This window comes from Chlorocebus sabaeus, chromosome 8 (assembly GCF_047675955.1).
Source record: "Chlorocebus sabaeus isolate Y175 chromosome 8, mChlSab1.0.hap1, whole genome shotgun sequence".
Taxonomy (NCBI): Eukaryota; Metazoa; Chordata; class Mammalia; order Primates; family Cercopithecidae; genus Chlorocebus; species Chlorocebus sabaeus.
In genome coordinates, this window is record NC_132911.1 from 142,520,544 (window position 1) to 142,536,679 (window position 16,136).

The 16,136-nt window shown below is 48.0% G+C and overlaps 1 protein-coding gene across 2 annotated transcripts in view; it reads right to left on the reverse strand.

Annotated features, from left to right (window-relative positions):
• The window catches only part of COL22A1 (collagen type XXII alpha 1 chain), a 327,564-nt gene that overhangs the window by 291,707 nt on the left and 19,721 nt on the right, over positions 1-16,136 (reverse strand). For both annotated transcript variants that reach the window (XM_008001616.3, XM_073018373.1), the window contains exons 2-3: positions 7,816-7,978; positions 1,970-2,536 (exon numbers count right to left, since the gene is read on the reverse strand). In XM_008001616.3, the coding sequence (XP_007999807.3) occupies positions 1,970-2,536; positions 7,816-7,906 (658 nt within the window). In that variant the 5' untranslated portion in view covers positions 7,907-7,978. The remainder of the gene's footprint in view (positions 1-1,969; positions 2,537-7,815; positions 7,979-16,136) is intronic.

Consider the following 16,136-nt stretch of genomic DNA (forward strand, 5'->3'; position numbering starts at 1 on the left):
CCTTATCCTATGAGGTTGTGATACGGGTCAGTGAAGTCACTTATGGGAAGTCCACAGCCAATGCCTTGCATACTCTAGGGTAGATTACCTTCACTTAGCCTTCTGGGCATCGATTTCCAGCTCTGCAACATGGGCCAAGTCATCAATGCTGGATCTCTCCCGAAACACAATTGTCTGAATTTCTCCAGCAGTCTTGTGAAGGGCCTCCCTTTGTCCTGCTGTTCAGTCGCATTCCATTCCCCACAGAGATCTGACCATGTCGCACCCCTGCATAAACCCTCCAGCATGTCCTCACCTTAGCACACAAGGCCCCCCTTTATGGGGACCCTGACAATCTGGCAACACCCAGCAGCCCTAATCCCCTCCTTTTCCCCAGCTGCATGGGCCCATCATGGTTCACCGACCATGTCATGGCATCCCTTAATCCCACTCCATGTCATCCTTCTCAATCCCATGCAGTTCATGCTCCTGCTCTAAATAACCTAAGCACCACTTCCTCCAGGAAGCCCTCCCTCATTCTCCATATCCCCACACATATCATAGTCACACATGGACCTGGCTGCCTGTGCCTTTATTCAAGTTTACCGGCACAATACCATATTCCCTTTTATGTGTCTTTCCTGCCTTCCAGACTATGAGCACCCTGAGAATGGGTGCTGTGTCTTATCTTTTTCTGTAGCCCCAGAAATCAGCACAAGGTCACACAAAGAAGTAGATAAGTATCTGATAAGTATCTGTTGAAGAAATAAGTGGAGATTAAAAGAGCCAACACAGAGAAAAGGGTCATACTGTGGTACAGCAGCCTAGAGCCACCCCAGTTTCAGAAATGGTTTAGCTGTGTTCTCACTGGGCTGCAAGCCAGGCACAGCCCCAGGATCAGGCCCCTGTCTCCCCTGCTGAGTCACACCCAGCTGCTCCCACCGCCAGCACCTTCCATGCTGCCCCAGCCCCGCAAGGCTTTCCCTGCCCCTGGCCAAGGTATAACCTATGGCTTCCCAGTCAGGGGTTGTTCAGTCTCTTGCAGTAATCAGAAAGACAGAGGCTGAGGCTCCACACTCCACCTGACCAGCTTCAAAGCACAGCTCCTGCTAGGCCTGGAGGAGAAGGTTACTCAGCACCCACCGTGACCCAAGAAGGACAAATGTCACCCCAATGCAATAGGCAGAGGCAGAAGCTGGAGACAGTATGGAACATGAAAAACCCACTTCACCCTTCCTGTCCTGGGGAGGGGGCTGTCCTCAGAATGACCCCCACTAAATCCTGGAGGTCAGGCTTCCAGGTCAGAGCCCTGGGGACCATCAGCTCTCTGCCTCCCCTCCCCCTACCCGCAGCCACAATCAACAGATTCCAGACAAATAAGCTAGAGGCCTTGGGTTATCTCAGAGGGCACGGGGTCAACAGCACTTGGCCTCTGGGATAAGCAGCTCCTGACCGTGTCTAAATGACTGACTCTGGGCTGCTGGGAACAGCTGATGGAACCTGTATGTGCCCATTTTCTTGCATGATCCCTCATCACAGCCCCTTGGGAGACCCTGCTATATGCCCAGTGCTTCAGGCCAGACTTTGCATGCACAGTTTCTAGCTTTCACAGCTCCTGGTAGTAAGTAGAGGATGTTCCCATATCAGAAGTAAAGATGAGACACCAGGTATCTCCCAGGTGGCAGGGTGGTTAGAACCTAGCCCTCTTTTATTTCAAACCCCTTCTTGCCTCCACTGGCGACCTCTGCCTCTGGATGGAAGAAGACATCGCATCTTCCTGACAACAGGGATGTCCAGGGGGTGCACGTGCTACTAAGTTCCCCGTGTGGCCAAACCCAAGAATGTGGGTTCCCTCCGCCTCTGCACCTGCTACTTCCCCTGCCTTCCTGGAGCCGGCCGCAGGGTCCCTATCTGCCCAAGGACCCCTCCCCTGGGCTCAGCAGGTGGCCTCACTCTTGGCAGGGGCCGCGTGGGGCCTGGGCGCACTCACTTTCACACAGACGGCGCCGCAACTTGCCCCGGATCTTGTCGATGGCGTTGAAGTCGGACACGTGGAAGACGTGGGCGGACTTGGGCTCTGAAGCGATCTCCTCCAGCTCCTCCTTTAGTGCCTCGCCCACGCCCACAGCAAAGATGCGGATGCCAGAGCGGTGGGCGGCCGCGGCGGCGTCCAGCACCAGGTCCTGGCTGCGGCCGTCGGTGAGCAGGATGGCCACTTGCTTGTAGGCGCGGTCCCCGGGGCGGCCTCCGGCACGCGGGGAGAAGCTGAGGGCAGTGATGTAGCGCAGCGCGTCACCCGTGTTAGTGTTGCCCCCGTGGTAGGCGAGGCGCCGGGCGGCTGCCTTGACCTCCTCCCGCGAGCCGAAGAGGCCCAACTCGAAGGCCGTGGTGGGCCGGTCACTGTAGCGCACGACCCCCACACGGGTGCGGTCGGGGCCCACCTCGAAGGTATCCACCAAGTTGGCCACCCACTGCCGGACCTTCTCAAAGTCCTCCTTGCCCACGCTGGAGGAGGTGTCCAGGAGGAAGACCAGATCGTAGTGGACACTTTTGCAACCTGCAGGGGTGAGAGAAGGAGTGGCATAGGGCAAATGGGCATGGAAAGGACACTGTCCTGGGGCATAAAGGTCACTGGGGTCACGCACACCTGCTCAAATGCCTACCTGCCCTGTTTCTCATGACCCAGGGGCCCTGGGCTGCCTGAAGGGCCTGAGCCTCAGTTTCCAAACCTTCGGTTGGCAATAATGATGAGTTTTCCTCAAGCCTACTATGAGGCTCAACTGACAATACGTAGCATCACATTAAAATGATTAACAGCCACCACACAGCACTATGCCTCAATCTCTTCACTTTTATTTTGTTTAAAAGGTAACTCCATTTTTTCATTATTTTTCAACCTACCACAAATAATGCATGCCCATTTCCGAAAAGTCAGAAAATACAATCAAAAGATGTTTAGATGGCCAGGTGCGGTGGCTCATGCCTGTAATCCCAGCACTTTGGGAGGCCGAGGCGGGCGGATCACGAGGTCAGGAGATCGAGACCATCCTGGCTAACATGGTGAAACCCCGTCTTTACTAAAAAATATTAAAAAATCAGCCGGGTGTGGGGGCGGGTGCCTGTAGTTCCAGTTACTCAGGAGGCTGAGGCAGGAGAATGGCGTGAACCCGGGAGGCGGAGCTTGCAGTGAGCCAAGATCAGGCCACTGCACTCCAGTCTGGGCGACAGAGCAAGATTCTGTCTCAAAAAAAAAAAAAAAAAAAAAAAAAGATGTTTAGATGTTTTAAATGCCCGTATTCCCATTTACACGGAGATAACCACTATTAAAGCATGGTATATATACTTGATTTTTTATTTCCATGTAATTATTAATAGGAACGGGACTGCACCAGACACACTGATACTTATGCCGTTCTCCCTGCATTTAGTTATAAGGTAGAAATCCATTTCTAGTTTGATCATGCCGGTTTCCATGGCTGCACAGAGTCCTCTGCAGGGATGAACATAATTGATTTAGCTAGCGCTCTCCCGTTAGATATTTAACGACTCAGCCCTTTAAAATCAGATAATACAAGGGGAAGTGTTTTCCAATCTCTAGAACGCTGCACAAATATACAAGAAACTATCAAGAAGCCCTGGTCTTAAGGCCGGGCGCAGTGGTTCACGCCTATAATTCTAGCAATTTGGGAGGTCAAGGTGGGCAGATCACTTGAGGCCAGAAGTTTGAGACCAACCTGGCTAACATGGCAAAATCCCATCTCTACTAAAAATATAGAAATTAGCCAGGCATGGTGGCTTATGACTGTAATCCCAGCTACTCAGGAGACTGAGGCACAAGAATCCTTTGAGCCGGGAGGTGGAGGTTGCAGTGAGCCAATATCGTATCACTGCCCTCCAGCCTGGGTGACAGAGTGAGACCCTGTCTCAAAAAAAAAGAAAAAAAAAGCCCTAGTCTGACTCTTCCAGAAGGTGGGGTTTGGCCATCCCAACAGAAGCAGCTGACCAGGCCTCTGGGAACACCAGGCACAAACATTCGGCTATCAAAACAAAACTGAACAAAACAAAACAAAAAACCACTTTGGTGAAATACCGGATTGGAAAGGGTAAAATGGTCTGGTAGTGGCCTGGGCGCATGAGAGTTGGAGGAGAATGCACCTGCCTGCTCAGCAAGTGACCGTGGATTTGTCACACCCTTTCTCAGCGACTTTGAAGCCTCATAAAGGAGGGTATCTTTTTATCCACCAATTCCAAAGTTAGTGATTTATCCCAAGAAAACAATCAGATAAATGGAAAAAAAAAAAAAAGATGTATAAAGAAATTCACAGCAGCATGGCCAAAAAAAAAAAAAAAAAAATTATGCTGGAGATAATGACACAATCACCTATGTGGAATTAAAGAAATTACTTAAAGAAAATTATGACATATTCATTGCTAGGCAGCCATGACAATGACGGCTGCAGAAGAATCCTTATTTACCAGCATGGATATACTTTTCCAATATAGCATTGGGTGTGAAAAGCTGTTTATAAAATGATATGTATAACAGAATTTCTGGAAAGAAAACCTATGCATGTGTGTGTGCATGCACGATTGTATGTATATGTATGTATGCATGACAGAACCTGAGAAGGAAATACTTGCTTACCTCTGGTAAGCAGGGCTATGAGTGAATTTTATTTTTTGTATTTTTTGCTTTTATATTTGCAAGCAATACAGTTCAAAAAACAGAAAAACGATAAAGCTATACGTATTTACACACATACTCCCACAAATGCTTCCCTATGTGGTCTGAGCCAATGCCACCCTTGAATGTTCCACACCTACCTTTACCTCTAGTTTTAAAAATCCAAGTGACAATCTGCATGTCAGGCACTGAGTTATATCCCAGACTTAGCAGGACTGATCCCTAACAGGATTAGAACTCTGGAGTGTGTTTGACCAGATGTGCAGACTTGGAGATGATTCCTGGGGAGTTTTTCTCCTTGACACAAAAGGTCATTCTTTTGTGCTTGGGACAATAATGTCCCAGGCTGTTCAGGATAATTGCTGCTGAGGGCCAGGCAGAACCCGGCCTGCAGGCTTTAATCCTAGAGCAAATTTGTTTGAAGGCTACAGAAGTTTCATTTGTTCAGGAGGCCTCCCCAAGGGGCCCTTTTGAGCTCAGGGCACATTTTCTCCCAGAGGCCAGGGAACAGGCAGGATTGTGTGCCTGTGAGGCTGCAGTGCGATGTGGAGAGAAGAGATCTGAACTGGGGCGGGTGCCCTGGCTTCTGGCCTTGACTCTGCTAAGGCAGGGGCTATGCCACTGCTGGCAGGTGAGTGCTTTTCTTGGGCCCACCATTTTCCACTCTGAAATGAGGGCACTGAGGAGACCACCCTAGGACCTTTTTGCTTTTAAATATGATAATCCTGTGCATTGGCTGTGCATTTGGCTAGATGGGCACAGAAATCTCATGTTCCCTGCAGGTAAAACAGGATGTCTACAGTTAGTACTGCCCTTCCAGCTAGCCAGGCTTTGAGAGGCTCAGGAGGAAAAAAAAAAAAAAAAGCATGAGACAACTCTGCAAATTCAATAAAGAAATAATGTCAACCTTTCTTTTTTAAGTCCAGGAAGAAAAGCCTTAGAATATCACTTCCTGTAAGATGGGCCCAGCGTTTTGCTTCCTGGATCTAATGACAGGCAGTCTCCCTGGCCGCCTTGTGGGCAGTACACAAAACGTCACACCTATCTGTGTATTGAGGACCCTAGTGTGCAGGCTCCATGACAAGGTTGTGGACCCTGATCCCTCCTTCACAACTAAGCACTGACCCATGCCTTTTTCCCAGGGCAGGGGCCCTCATACAGGTTAGCAAGACCATGTTGCCATGTCTCTCCCTTCCCGCCCCGGACCTTCTCATCTCCAGTCAACTTCCCCAATTGCCAGGTCTACTACATAAACACTTTTCTCACCGTCCTGGATGCCTTTGCTAAGTGGGCTCCAGTGTGTCCATGTCCCCCAGAATGTGTCCCAGAACCTCCACAGGACAACACAGCCAGCTCCTCACCTGGGCCTCCTCCCCGAGCTCCAAACCTGCACACACTTGGTAGAGACAGGCTCACAACCCAGGATGTGACTGATTAAGACGTGTTAAAGCAACTCATTCCCTCTCTCTGTCACGCTCTCTCCTCCTCTCACACGAACACACACCCATCCCCTCACATTCACACTCACATGCATACTGACATCGCCACACGTATTCACACACTCCCTCAAACTCACACACACTCCCCCACACACTCCCTCAAACTGACACACTCTCACACTCCCTCACACACTCCCTCAAACTCACACACACAGTCTCACACTCCCTCACACACTCCCTCAAACTCACACACACTCTCTCACACTGCCTCACACACTTCCTAAAATTCCCTCACATTCCCCCACACTCCAGACTCATACACACTCCCTCAAACTTCCCACACACTTCATCACACACTCCTACACTTCCTCACACTCCCTCACACACTCCCTCAAACTCACACACTCTCTCACACACCCCCACACACTTCCTCAAACTCCCTCACACTCCCCCACACTTCAGACTCATACACACTCCCTCAAACTCACCAAACACTTCATCAAACACACACTCCTACACTTCCTCACACTCCCTCACACACTCCCTCAAACTCACACACACTCTCACACTCCCTCACACACTCCCTCAAACTCACACACACTCTCTCACACTGCCTCACACACTTCCTCAAATTCCCTCACATTCCCCCACACTCCAGACTCATACACACTCCCTCGAACTCCCCACACACTTCATCAAACACACACTCCTACACTTCCTCACACTCCCTCACACACTCCCTCAAACTCACACACACTCTCACACTCCCCACTTCCCCACACACTCCCTCAAACTCACACACTCTCACACTCCCTCACACACTCCCTCAAACTCACACACACTCTCACACTCCCCCACACACTCCCTCAAACTCACACTCTCACACTCCCTCACATACTCCCTCAAACTCACACACACTCTCTCACACTGCCTCACACACTTCCTCAAACTCCCTCACACTCCCCCACACTCCAGACTCATACACACTCCCTCGAACTCCCCACACACTTCATCACACACACACTCCTACACTTCCTCACACTCCCTCACACACTCCCTCAAACTCACACACACTCTGACACTCCCCACTTCCCCACACACTCCCTCAAACTCACACACTCTCACACTCCCTCACACACTCCCTCAAACTCACACACACTCTCACACTCCCCCACACACTCCCTCAAACTCACACACACTCTCACATTCCCTCACACACTCCCTCAAACTCACACACACACTCACACTCCCTCACACACTCCCTCAAACTCACACACACTCTCACACTCCCCCACACACTCCCTCAAACTCACACTCCCACACACTTTGTCAAACTCACACACAGTCCCTCACACTCCCCCACACTCTTCCTCAAACTCACACACATTCTCTCACTCCCTCACACACTTCAAAGTCCCACACACACTCCCCCACATTCCTTCACACTCCCTCACACACTCACCCTCACACTCACACTTCCTCACACACTCAGACACACACTCTCAGACACACACAGGCCCTTGCTGAGCAGCTGGTGATTTTCTGTCCCTAGGTTGGAGGGCAGCTGACTCACACTTGGATTCCAGACTCTCCCTCTCTCTCACACAGTCAGTTGTGAGCTCACTTGCATGCACACACCATAGCCCATGCTCACAGACACATGCTGTCTGCTCTGTCCCCAGCACAGCATGGCACAGCCCATGGTGGCCCCACCTGCCCGCTGAGCCTGGCAGCCGCCGCCCCCACTCCACAGCAGCAGCATCCAGAGGAGGCCAGCCACAGCGTTCCCTCGGAGGCCGACCATGGCTCTCCTGTTCTTGGGGACAGGCTTCTCTTGGCCAGGAAGAGACGCTGTGAGGGTCTACTGCAGCATGGCCTGTGTGGAGAAAGACACCCTTAGAGAAGGCTCTCAAGCTGAAAGTCTGTGAGAGGCAAACTCTGGGCCCCGCCCAGGGGGATTCCCCCACGCCCAGCCTTCCAACCCATCTTCCCTCCCGGATTCAACTCCAGGCAGCCAATGTGTAACCTTCCAGAGCAGAGCCAAGTGTGACCTCCCTTCAGGGATGTATGCCTGGGTCCCCCCAGCCATCCAATTAGCAGATGGGCTTGCAGAAGGGAGTAGGAGAGGGCCTCGTGCCTGAGGACTCCACACCACACCCTGCCTGGTATGGCTTGGCTCTGTGTTGCCACCCATATCTCCCTCTCTGAAATCTCCACGTGTCGAGGGAGGGACATGATAGGAAGTGACTGGATCATGGGGGCAGTTTCCCCCATGCTGTTCTTGTGATATTGAGTGAGTTCTCAGGAGATTTGCTGGTTTTATAAATGGTAGTTTTTCCTGCTCTCTCACATATTCCGTCTCCTGCCTGCCACCACGTAAGAAGCACCTGCTGCCCCTTCCTCCACAACTGTAAGTTTCCTGGGGCCTCCCCAGCCATGCAGAACAATGAGTCAATGAAACCTCTTTCCTTTATAAATTACTCAGTCTTGGGCAGTTCTTTCTAGCAGCGTGAAAATGGACTAATACATCACCGAAAATCGTTTAGTATCACTGTCCTCATCTGAATACGGCACAGGGGCCTGCCATGTTCCACCCAGCCCTGTCCAGCCTGGCCTCTCACCTTGCCTCACTCCCTCATGCCGCACTTGGTAGCCATGAACTTTCTAGCCATTTCCTGCAGGTTCCAGGTGCACCACACCTCCCTTTGCCCCCGTGGGAGGGCTTCCCTCTACCTAAAATCCTCACACCTACCCTGGGAGCCTCTGGCAATGCTCAGCTCAGATGCTCCCCTTCTGGAAAATTTCTCCCAGACCCCTCACTTCCCTACGGGTTGAGGGGGTCACTGCTCAGCTGCCTGCAAGTGAACCCTGAGCTCCTCAGCAGGGGACTGTGACTCTAATTCTCCATTTGCTTCATTGTCAGCCCTTTGGAAAGCTTGATCCCTAGAGGCTGAGGCCAGGCCAACTTCACTGGGCATGAAAGATTAGAGCATTTACGCACAGTCAGTAAGTACCTATGAGGAAAGAACTAATGAAGAATTCTTCAGAGGATTCCTGAACCTCAGTGTTTGCAATGGTAAGGAAGTTATCTCAAAGGCAGTTGGGCAAACCATCCTTATAAGGGTTATTCTGCTTCAAATAATTGGTGAATAGTTTTTAAAAGATTCTAATAAACAGACAAATATTAAGATGGTGGCAAGGGAGTACGTTGGGAGCAAACGCATTTACCCTTTGTAAAGTACCAATCTGATGCCAGTATTTACAATGACCAGAGGGAAGACTGCAGAGAATCATGAAATGACATCTTATGAACTGGCATGTCCGCTGCAGCCCGGAGTCACGTGCCACCACCAGCACCCTGGACCAGGGCTAGGAGGGCTTATCAAAACATAAAAAACATGTGGCAGGGGAGTGAGCTCGTGGGTGTCTGTACGTATGTTTCTGTTGCTGATCTTTCTCTCAATTATGTTGACATTTCCACTCTTCATCAGTGACAATCTAAAATGTTAAAATGAATCAAAAGGGAACCTCCAAAGACCTGGATTAACTGTGAAGAAAATATCAACAGGGCTGTGCCTGATGACAAGCATAGGTAAATCAATTTCTGGGATTATCCCCCTGAAATACACCCATGTGCATATGTGCAAGCACACACACACACACGCACACACACACACGCACACACACACACGCACACACAGGATAAGCTAGCTGAATGCATATTTGAAATCATGAGCCACTGGGCTTCATCTGCTGCTCCTGCAGCAGATGAATTATTTGTGGCTCCAAGGACACAAATATTTGTGCAGATAATTGTGCAGATAATCCTGCAGAGAACCATGAAATGACATCCTATGAACTGGCATGTCCACTGCAGCTCAGAGTCACATGCCGCCACTAGGAATTATTTGTGGCTCCAAGGACACAAACATGCTCTCACCCTGCCCTCTATCCAGGCTGCTTCTCCATCCTATAATGCCCCCACTCCACTTGACCTCCAGATGCTCAATCAGTTCTTCCAACTCCCTATGGAGTGGCTGTGGTCATTCCCATTCTGCATGGTATACCTGAGCTCAGCCAGGTCACATAACTTGCCCAAGGTCACACTCCTGGAAGTGGTGGAGCAGGCACTGGACACCCTATAACCAGCAGATGCATTACTCCAAGGAAAGCCAGACCCCCATTCTACATCAAGTCTAAGTGTCTCTGCTGCACCTGCAACCCCTTAGCCCCTGGAGGGTTAAGTCTAGAGATACTCCGCTGCCTCAAATCCCTCCTACCCACTATATTCACCAAATGCTAATGTATCACACAGCTTTTTTTTTTTTTTTTTTTTTTTTTGATGGAGTTTCACTCTTGTTGCCCAGGCTGGAGGCTCACCACAACCTCCACCTCCTGGGTTCAAGCAATTCTCCTGCCTCAGCCTCCTGAGTAGCTAGGATTACAGGCGTGTGCCACCACACCTGGCTAATTTTGTATTTTTAATAGAGACAGGGTTGCTCCATGTTGGTAAGGCTGGTTTCGAACTCCCAACCTCAGGTGATCTGCCTGCCTCAGCCTCCCAAAGTACTGGCATTATAGGCATGAGCCACCATGCCCGGTCTCACACAGCTTTTAGCACAGCATTTTTAGATGCATCTCATCAAAAAGATTTATGGCCCTGTGCTGGGCTTATATCAAATGCCTCAAAAATTTTGTATGGAACCTTTATTTTCCAACAACCCATTCAGGTTATATCTATCCTCCAAATTTTGCCCACAGACTTCCATCTTTCTTCCCACATCTCCTGGTACCCTCTGCAGGCTTTGGGGCTGATATCTGGATGCTTACATCTGGAGAAATTTTTCCCCATATCACCTTCTCCCCTCTGGTCCTTTGCCACCTCCCTGATGAATGAGTGGATGGATGCGTCCAGTCATACTTCTCACTTGAGGGTTAAACATGTATTTGTTCCCATGGGATCTGGCAGGGGTCCCAGGCACAGCCTGTGTCATGCCAGGCTGTGATCGTCTGCCCAGGGCCTGGCTCCCCTGTGGCCTAGTGAGGAGGGTCTTTGAAAGCAGTGACCGTGTCTTACTGGTTTCTGTAGTACTGGTGGCCGGCGCAAAGCCCAGTACAGAATTGGTGCTCAGTTAATGTTCATATTTGAAGGGAAGGAAGAGAGAAGGGAAGAGAAGAGGGAAAGGAGGAAGGGAGAGAAAAAAAGGAAAGAAAGAAGGGGAGGCTGATGACTCGGCTACCTTAGGGAAATACTGAACTCAGAGAATCTGGACTATTGGCAGTTTCTGAGCATAGACTCATCCAAGCCCATTTCCTGTCTCTATTCTGCCTAGGACTTACTAGCACCCAAACCTGATCTCTTTTTTTTGATTTTGTCAACAGTAAAAGATTACTTTGGTGCCTATTACTAATAGAAAAGAGTATTAAGAGTCTGCTTCAAGAAATGGGCTAAGCAGTTTTTGTCCACATATTGTCTTATTGGAGCCTCACATTCATGCTATGAGCTAAGTACCAATATCTCATGGAAAAAGTACAGCGTGGGGGGATTAAAGTCTCAGCTGTGAGTGGTCATGCTGGGATTTGACCTCAGGTCACAGGCTGTTCTCCATCCCCTTTCCATGCTGGGGATGTTTTCTCTCTTGTGTGTGTGTGTGTATATATATATATATATACATTTTTTTTTTTTTTTACTTTTTTAAATTGTTGTGGGTACATAGTGGGTGTATATATTTATGGGGTACATGAGATGTTTTAATAGAGGCTTGCAATGTGAAATAGCCACATCGTGGGGAATGAGGTATCCATCCCCTCAAGCACTTATCCTTCGAGTTACAAGCAATCCAACTACACTCTTTATTTTAAAATGTACAATTATTATTGACTATAGTCACCCTATTATGTTATCAAATAGTAGGTCTTATTCATTCTATTTTTTTACCTGTTAACTGTCCCCACCTCTCCCCACCCTCTCACTATCCTTCCCAGACTCTGGTCTCTCTCTCTTTTTTTTTAGATGGAGTCTTACCTTGTCACCCAGGCTGGAGTGCAGTGGTGCCATCTTAGCTCACTACAACCTCTGCCTCCCAGGTTCAAGCATTTCTCTGCCTCAGTCTCCCGAGTAGCTGGGATTACAGGTGCCCGCCACCACGCCTGTCTAATTTTTGTATTTTTAGTAGAGATGGGGCTTACCCATGTTGGCCAGGCTGGTCTTGAAGTCCTCACCTCGTGATCCACCCACCTTGGCTTCCCAAAGTGCTAGGATTACAGGCATGAGCCACCACGCCCAGCCAATCTCTCTTAAGATTGTATCTTGAGCAATGTCTGGCCTATTAAAAATGCCTTAAAAATGTCACCATTATTGGCTACCTAGAACTATACCTGTGGCACTAGCACTATTGTTTTAATTGCAATTTCTACTTTGGGACATTTAGTAGGCCATTTTATTTATTGAATATGCTACAGAGGACATCTGTGCTCCTAAGTCTTACCCATGTGTAATTACTTTCTAAGGGCAAATTTGTAGTAAAACACTTAGGGGGTCATAAGGGTTTTGCAAGAATCCTGACTCGTATCGCCAAATTGCTTTCCAAAAAGGTTGTACCAATGTCCACCGCCTCCAGCAGTGTGTGAGTGTGTGGGTGCCCCTCTCACCACCTACTTGGAAGCATTGAGTATTATCACTCCTTCCATCTTTGGTAACTCAACAGAAGAGGCATTGTTGCTTGTTTCCTATGCATTTCTTTGTTCCATGAGCCTTCTTAGCTAAGTGTATTTTCCCTTCTGTATATTTTATTTTCATGTGGCCGTACATTTCTAAAGGTATTTTTCATTGTTAAAGCCAATGTCCTGGATAGGGAAAACAATATACATTTCACTATTGATTTCTTCATTTAGGAAATATTCATGAGTTGCCCTCCTGTGCCAGGTGCTGAGGATAGCCAGATAAACGACACTGAGCCTACCCTGCACAGGTTCTCAATGACCCTGTGACACAGGTAAGACACACACCGGGGGAGGGAGGATCAAGTTAATGCTGGTAGAAGGAAGCCCAAGGGGTTGTGGAGGAAGGCAGAGAGGCGGGGATGTCCATCACCTGACTATTTTAGGGGAAGTTCAGGCTTCCCAACTTCCTTCCAAAGTGAGTTTGGAAGGCTGAGCAGGACTCAGCCAGACAAAAAGTAGGTGATAATTTCAGGCAGAAGGAATGGCACCTGCTAGGCCCCAGAGGGGGCCAGAGCATGATACTTAGGGAACTTCCCCCATGCACGACAGGTATGCGGGTTGCTCTCAGGAGAGGTATAATCTGGTTCCTACCACCTTCAGGACAAAGTACACTCATCTTACCAGGGCACTACAGGCCACTTGTGAGAGCACAGGGTATAATAGTCTGAATGACAATACTCAGAGCAGCAGCAGGAGGCAGCTACAGGAACAGGAAGAAAGGCACTGTCCAAAAATGGAACACATAAGGGCAGTCAGAGTTCCAAGGTCAGGAGTCAGATGGTCCAGGGGAGAGGCACAGAATCTTAACAAGTCAGAGCTGATCGCCCAGCCCGTTGTGCTTCACAGCTGTATGGAGACAAGGACTTGTTGGACTTGTCCATTCTGTTGCCCAGCACCTAGAATAGCTCCTAGCATGTAGTGGTCACCTAAATAAGCATTAGATTGATGAATGAATGATGAATGGCCAGCATCTGATGCTGTTATAGTATCATATTACATTGGGGTAGCTAGAAGTCATTCATTAGAAGAACATAGGCATCATCAAGGAACTATGAAAGTAACTGATTATTACTTATTATCTACCATGTGCTAGGCAGTATCTGGTTAATGCATGAGCTCATGTGACCCTTCAGGGCAGGCATCATCATTTCCACTGGGTAAAGGAGGACACTGAGGTGGAAAGAAGGTATTTGTCTCTCCCCAGGTCACTCAGTTGATGGAAGAAGGGACTGGGGCTGAAACTTAGACCTCTTCTGTGCACTAAACCCACACTCTCTCCCTGAACTCAATGGATCCAACAAATCCAAATATTAGCTGCAACTACTGAGCCACTGTTGTCTTGTGAAATAAGAAAGATGGTGGCTGGTGATGGCGGGGAATAAAATGGATCATCCATCATTGTTCAGTATTTTTCCAGGCTCTAGAAATGTGATAATTTCCCTCATTGCAGAAACTGGGCTTTATCAATGTTGTAATCTCCAAGTTTTTAGAGAAATGTTTGTCATATATCTTTCTAAATACTCAAGAATAGAGAGAACTAAAGACCAATATCCTTTATAAACATAGATGCAAAAATATTTACCAAAAGAAATGCAAATCAAATTTGGGCAGCATATGAAAAGTAACAGACACCATGACCAAGTGAAATTTATCTCAGGAATGCAGGAGTGGTTCAACATACAAAAATCAATCAATGTAACATACCACACAGTGAACCCAATTGATGCAGAAAAAGCATTTGACAAAATCCAGCACCCTTTCATGATAAAAAATAAATAAACTAAGACCATAAAAAAACGTCCTTAACATAATAAAGGCCATCTATGAAAAACAGCTGACATCATCCTCAGTGACGAAAGACTGAAAGTTTTTCCAAGAACAAAACAAGGATGCTTCTTTGCCATACCTACTCAACATGCTACTGGAAGTTCTGGCCAGAGCAACCAGGCAAGAAAAGGAAATAAAAGGCATCCAACTTGGATAGGAAGAGGTAAAATTATCTCTATTTGCAGATGGCATTATCTTTTTTTTAGGGATGGGGTTTCACTCTGTTACACAGGCTACAGTTCAGTGGCACAATGATAGCCCACTGCAGCCTCAAACTCCTGGGCTTAAGCAATCCTTCTGCCTCAGCCTCCCAAGTAGCTATGACTACAGGCATTTATCACCATGTCCAACTACAGGTGGCATGATTGTATATGTGCAAAAACCCAAATAATCCCCCAAAACTGGTAGAACCAATAAACAAACTCAACAAAGTATAAGATACAAAACCAGCACTCAAGTTTGTTGCAGGCTGGGTGCAGTGGCTCATGCCTGTAATCCTAAAACTTCGGGAGGCCAACGTGGCGGACTGCCTGAGCTCAGGAGTTTGAGACCAGCATGGGCAAAATGGTGAAACCTGGTCTCTACGAAAATACAAAAAAAAACAAAACAAAAACAAGAGAAACTAGCCAGGCGTGGCAGCATGAGCCTGTAGTCCCAGCTACTCAGGAGGCTGAGGCAGAATAATTGCTTGAACCCTGGAGGCGGAGGTTGCAGTGAGCCGAGATCATGCCACTGTACTCCAGCCTGGCGACAGAGTGAGACTCTACCTAAAAAAAAAAAAGGTTTGTTGTGTTTCTGTATACCAGTAATGAACAATGCAAAAATAAAATGAGGAAAATGATTTCATTTGTGATAGCATCATAAAGGATAAAATGTTAGGAATAAATGTAATCAACAATGACATGTACACTGAAAACTATGAAACACTAGTGACAAAAGTTAAAGACCTAAATAAGAAGAAAGAGATCTCATCTTATTGCTTAATGGTTGACAGATGTCCTGTCTCGGGTGACGAAAATGTTCTAGAAATAGAGTAATCACAGCAGACTTGCAAATTAGTACTAATCACCCCCTTTACCAGTGAGGAACCTGGGTTCAGGAAGGATAGACAACTTCCCTAAGCACACAGCCCTAGTAATGACAGCTGCTTTTGGCATCAGATCTGAAGGGCGCCAAAGCCCATGCTCTTTCCAGCACTAAACCATTAATGTACATTATATGCTCATAAGTACAGTAGCTACTTTAAGGGCTTTATAAATAATAATTCATTTAATCTGAACAGCAGGTACAATTAGCTCCATTGTACAGAGTAAGAAACTGAAGAACTTGGGCTTAAGTAATCCTCCCGTGGCTCCCACATCTAGGAGTCATGGGAAGGATTCAATCCCAAACAATCTAACCATAGGTCTATACTCAAGTCACTCAGCAACATTGCTTCTCCCAGGATGTTTGCAATCTGGCTGGAGCAACACTTACTTCATAAG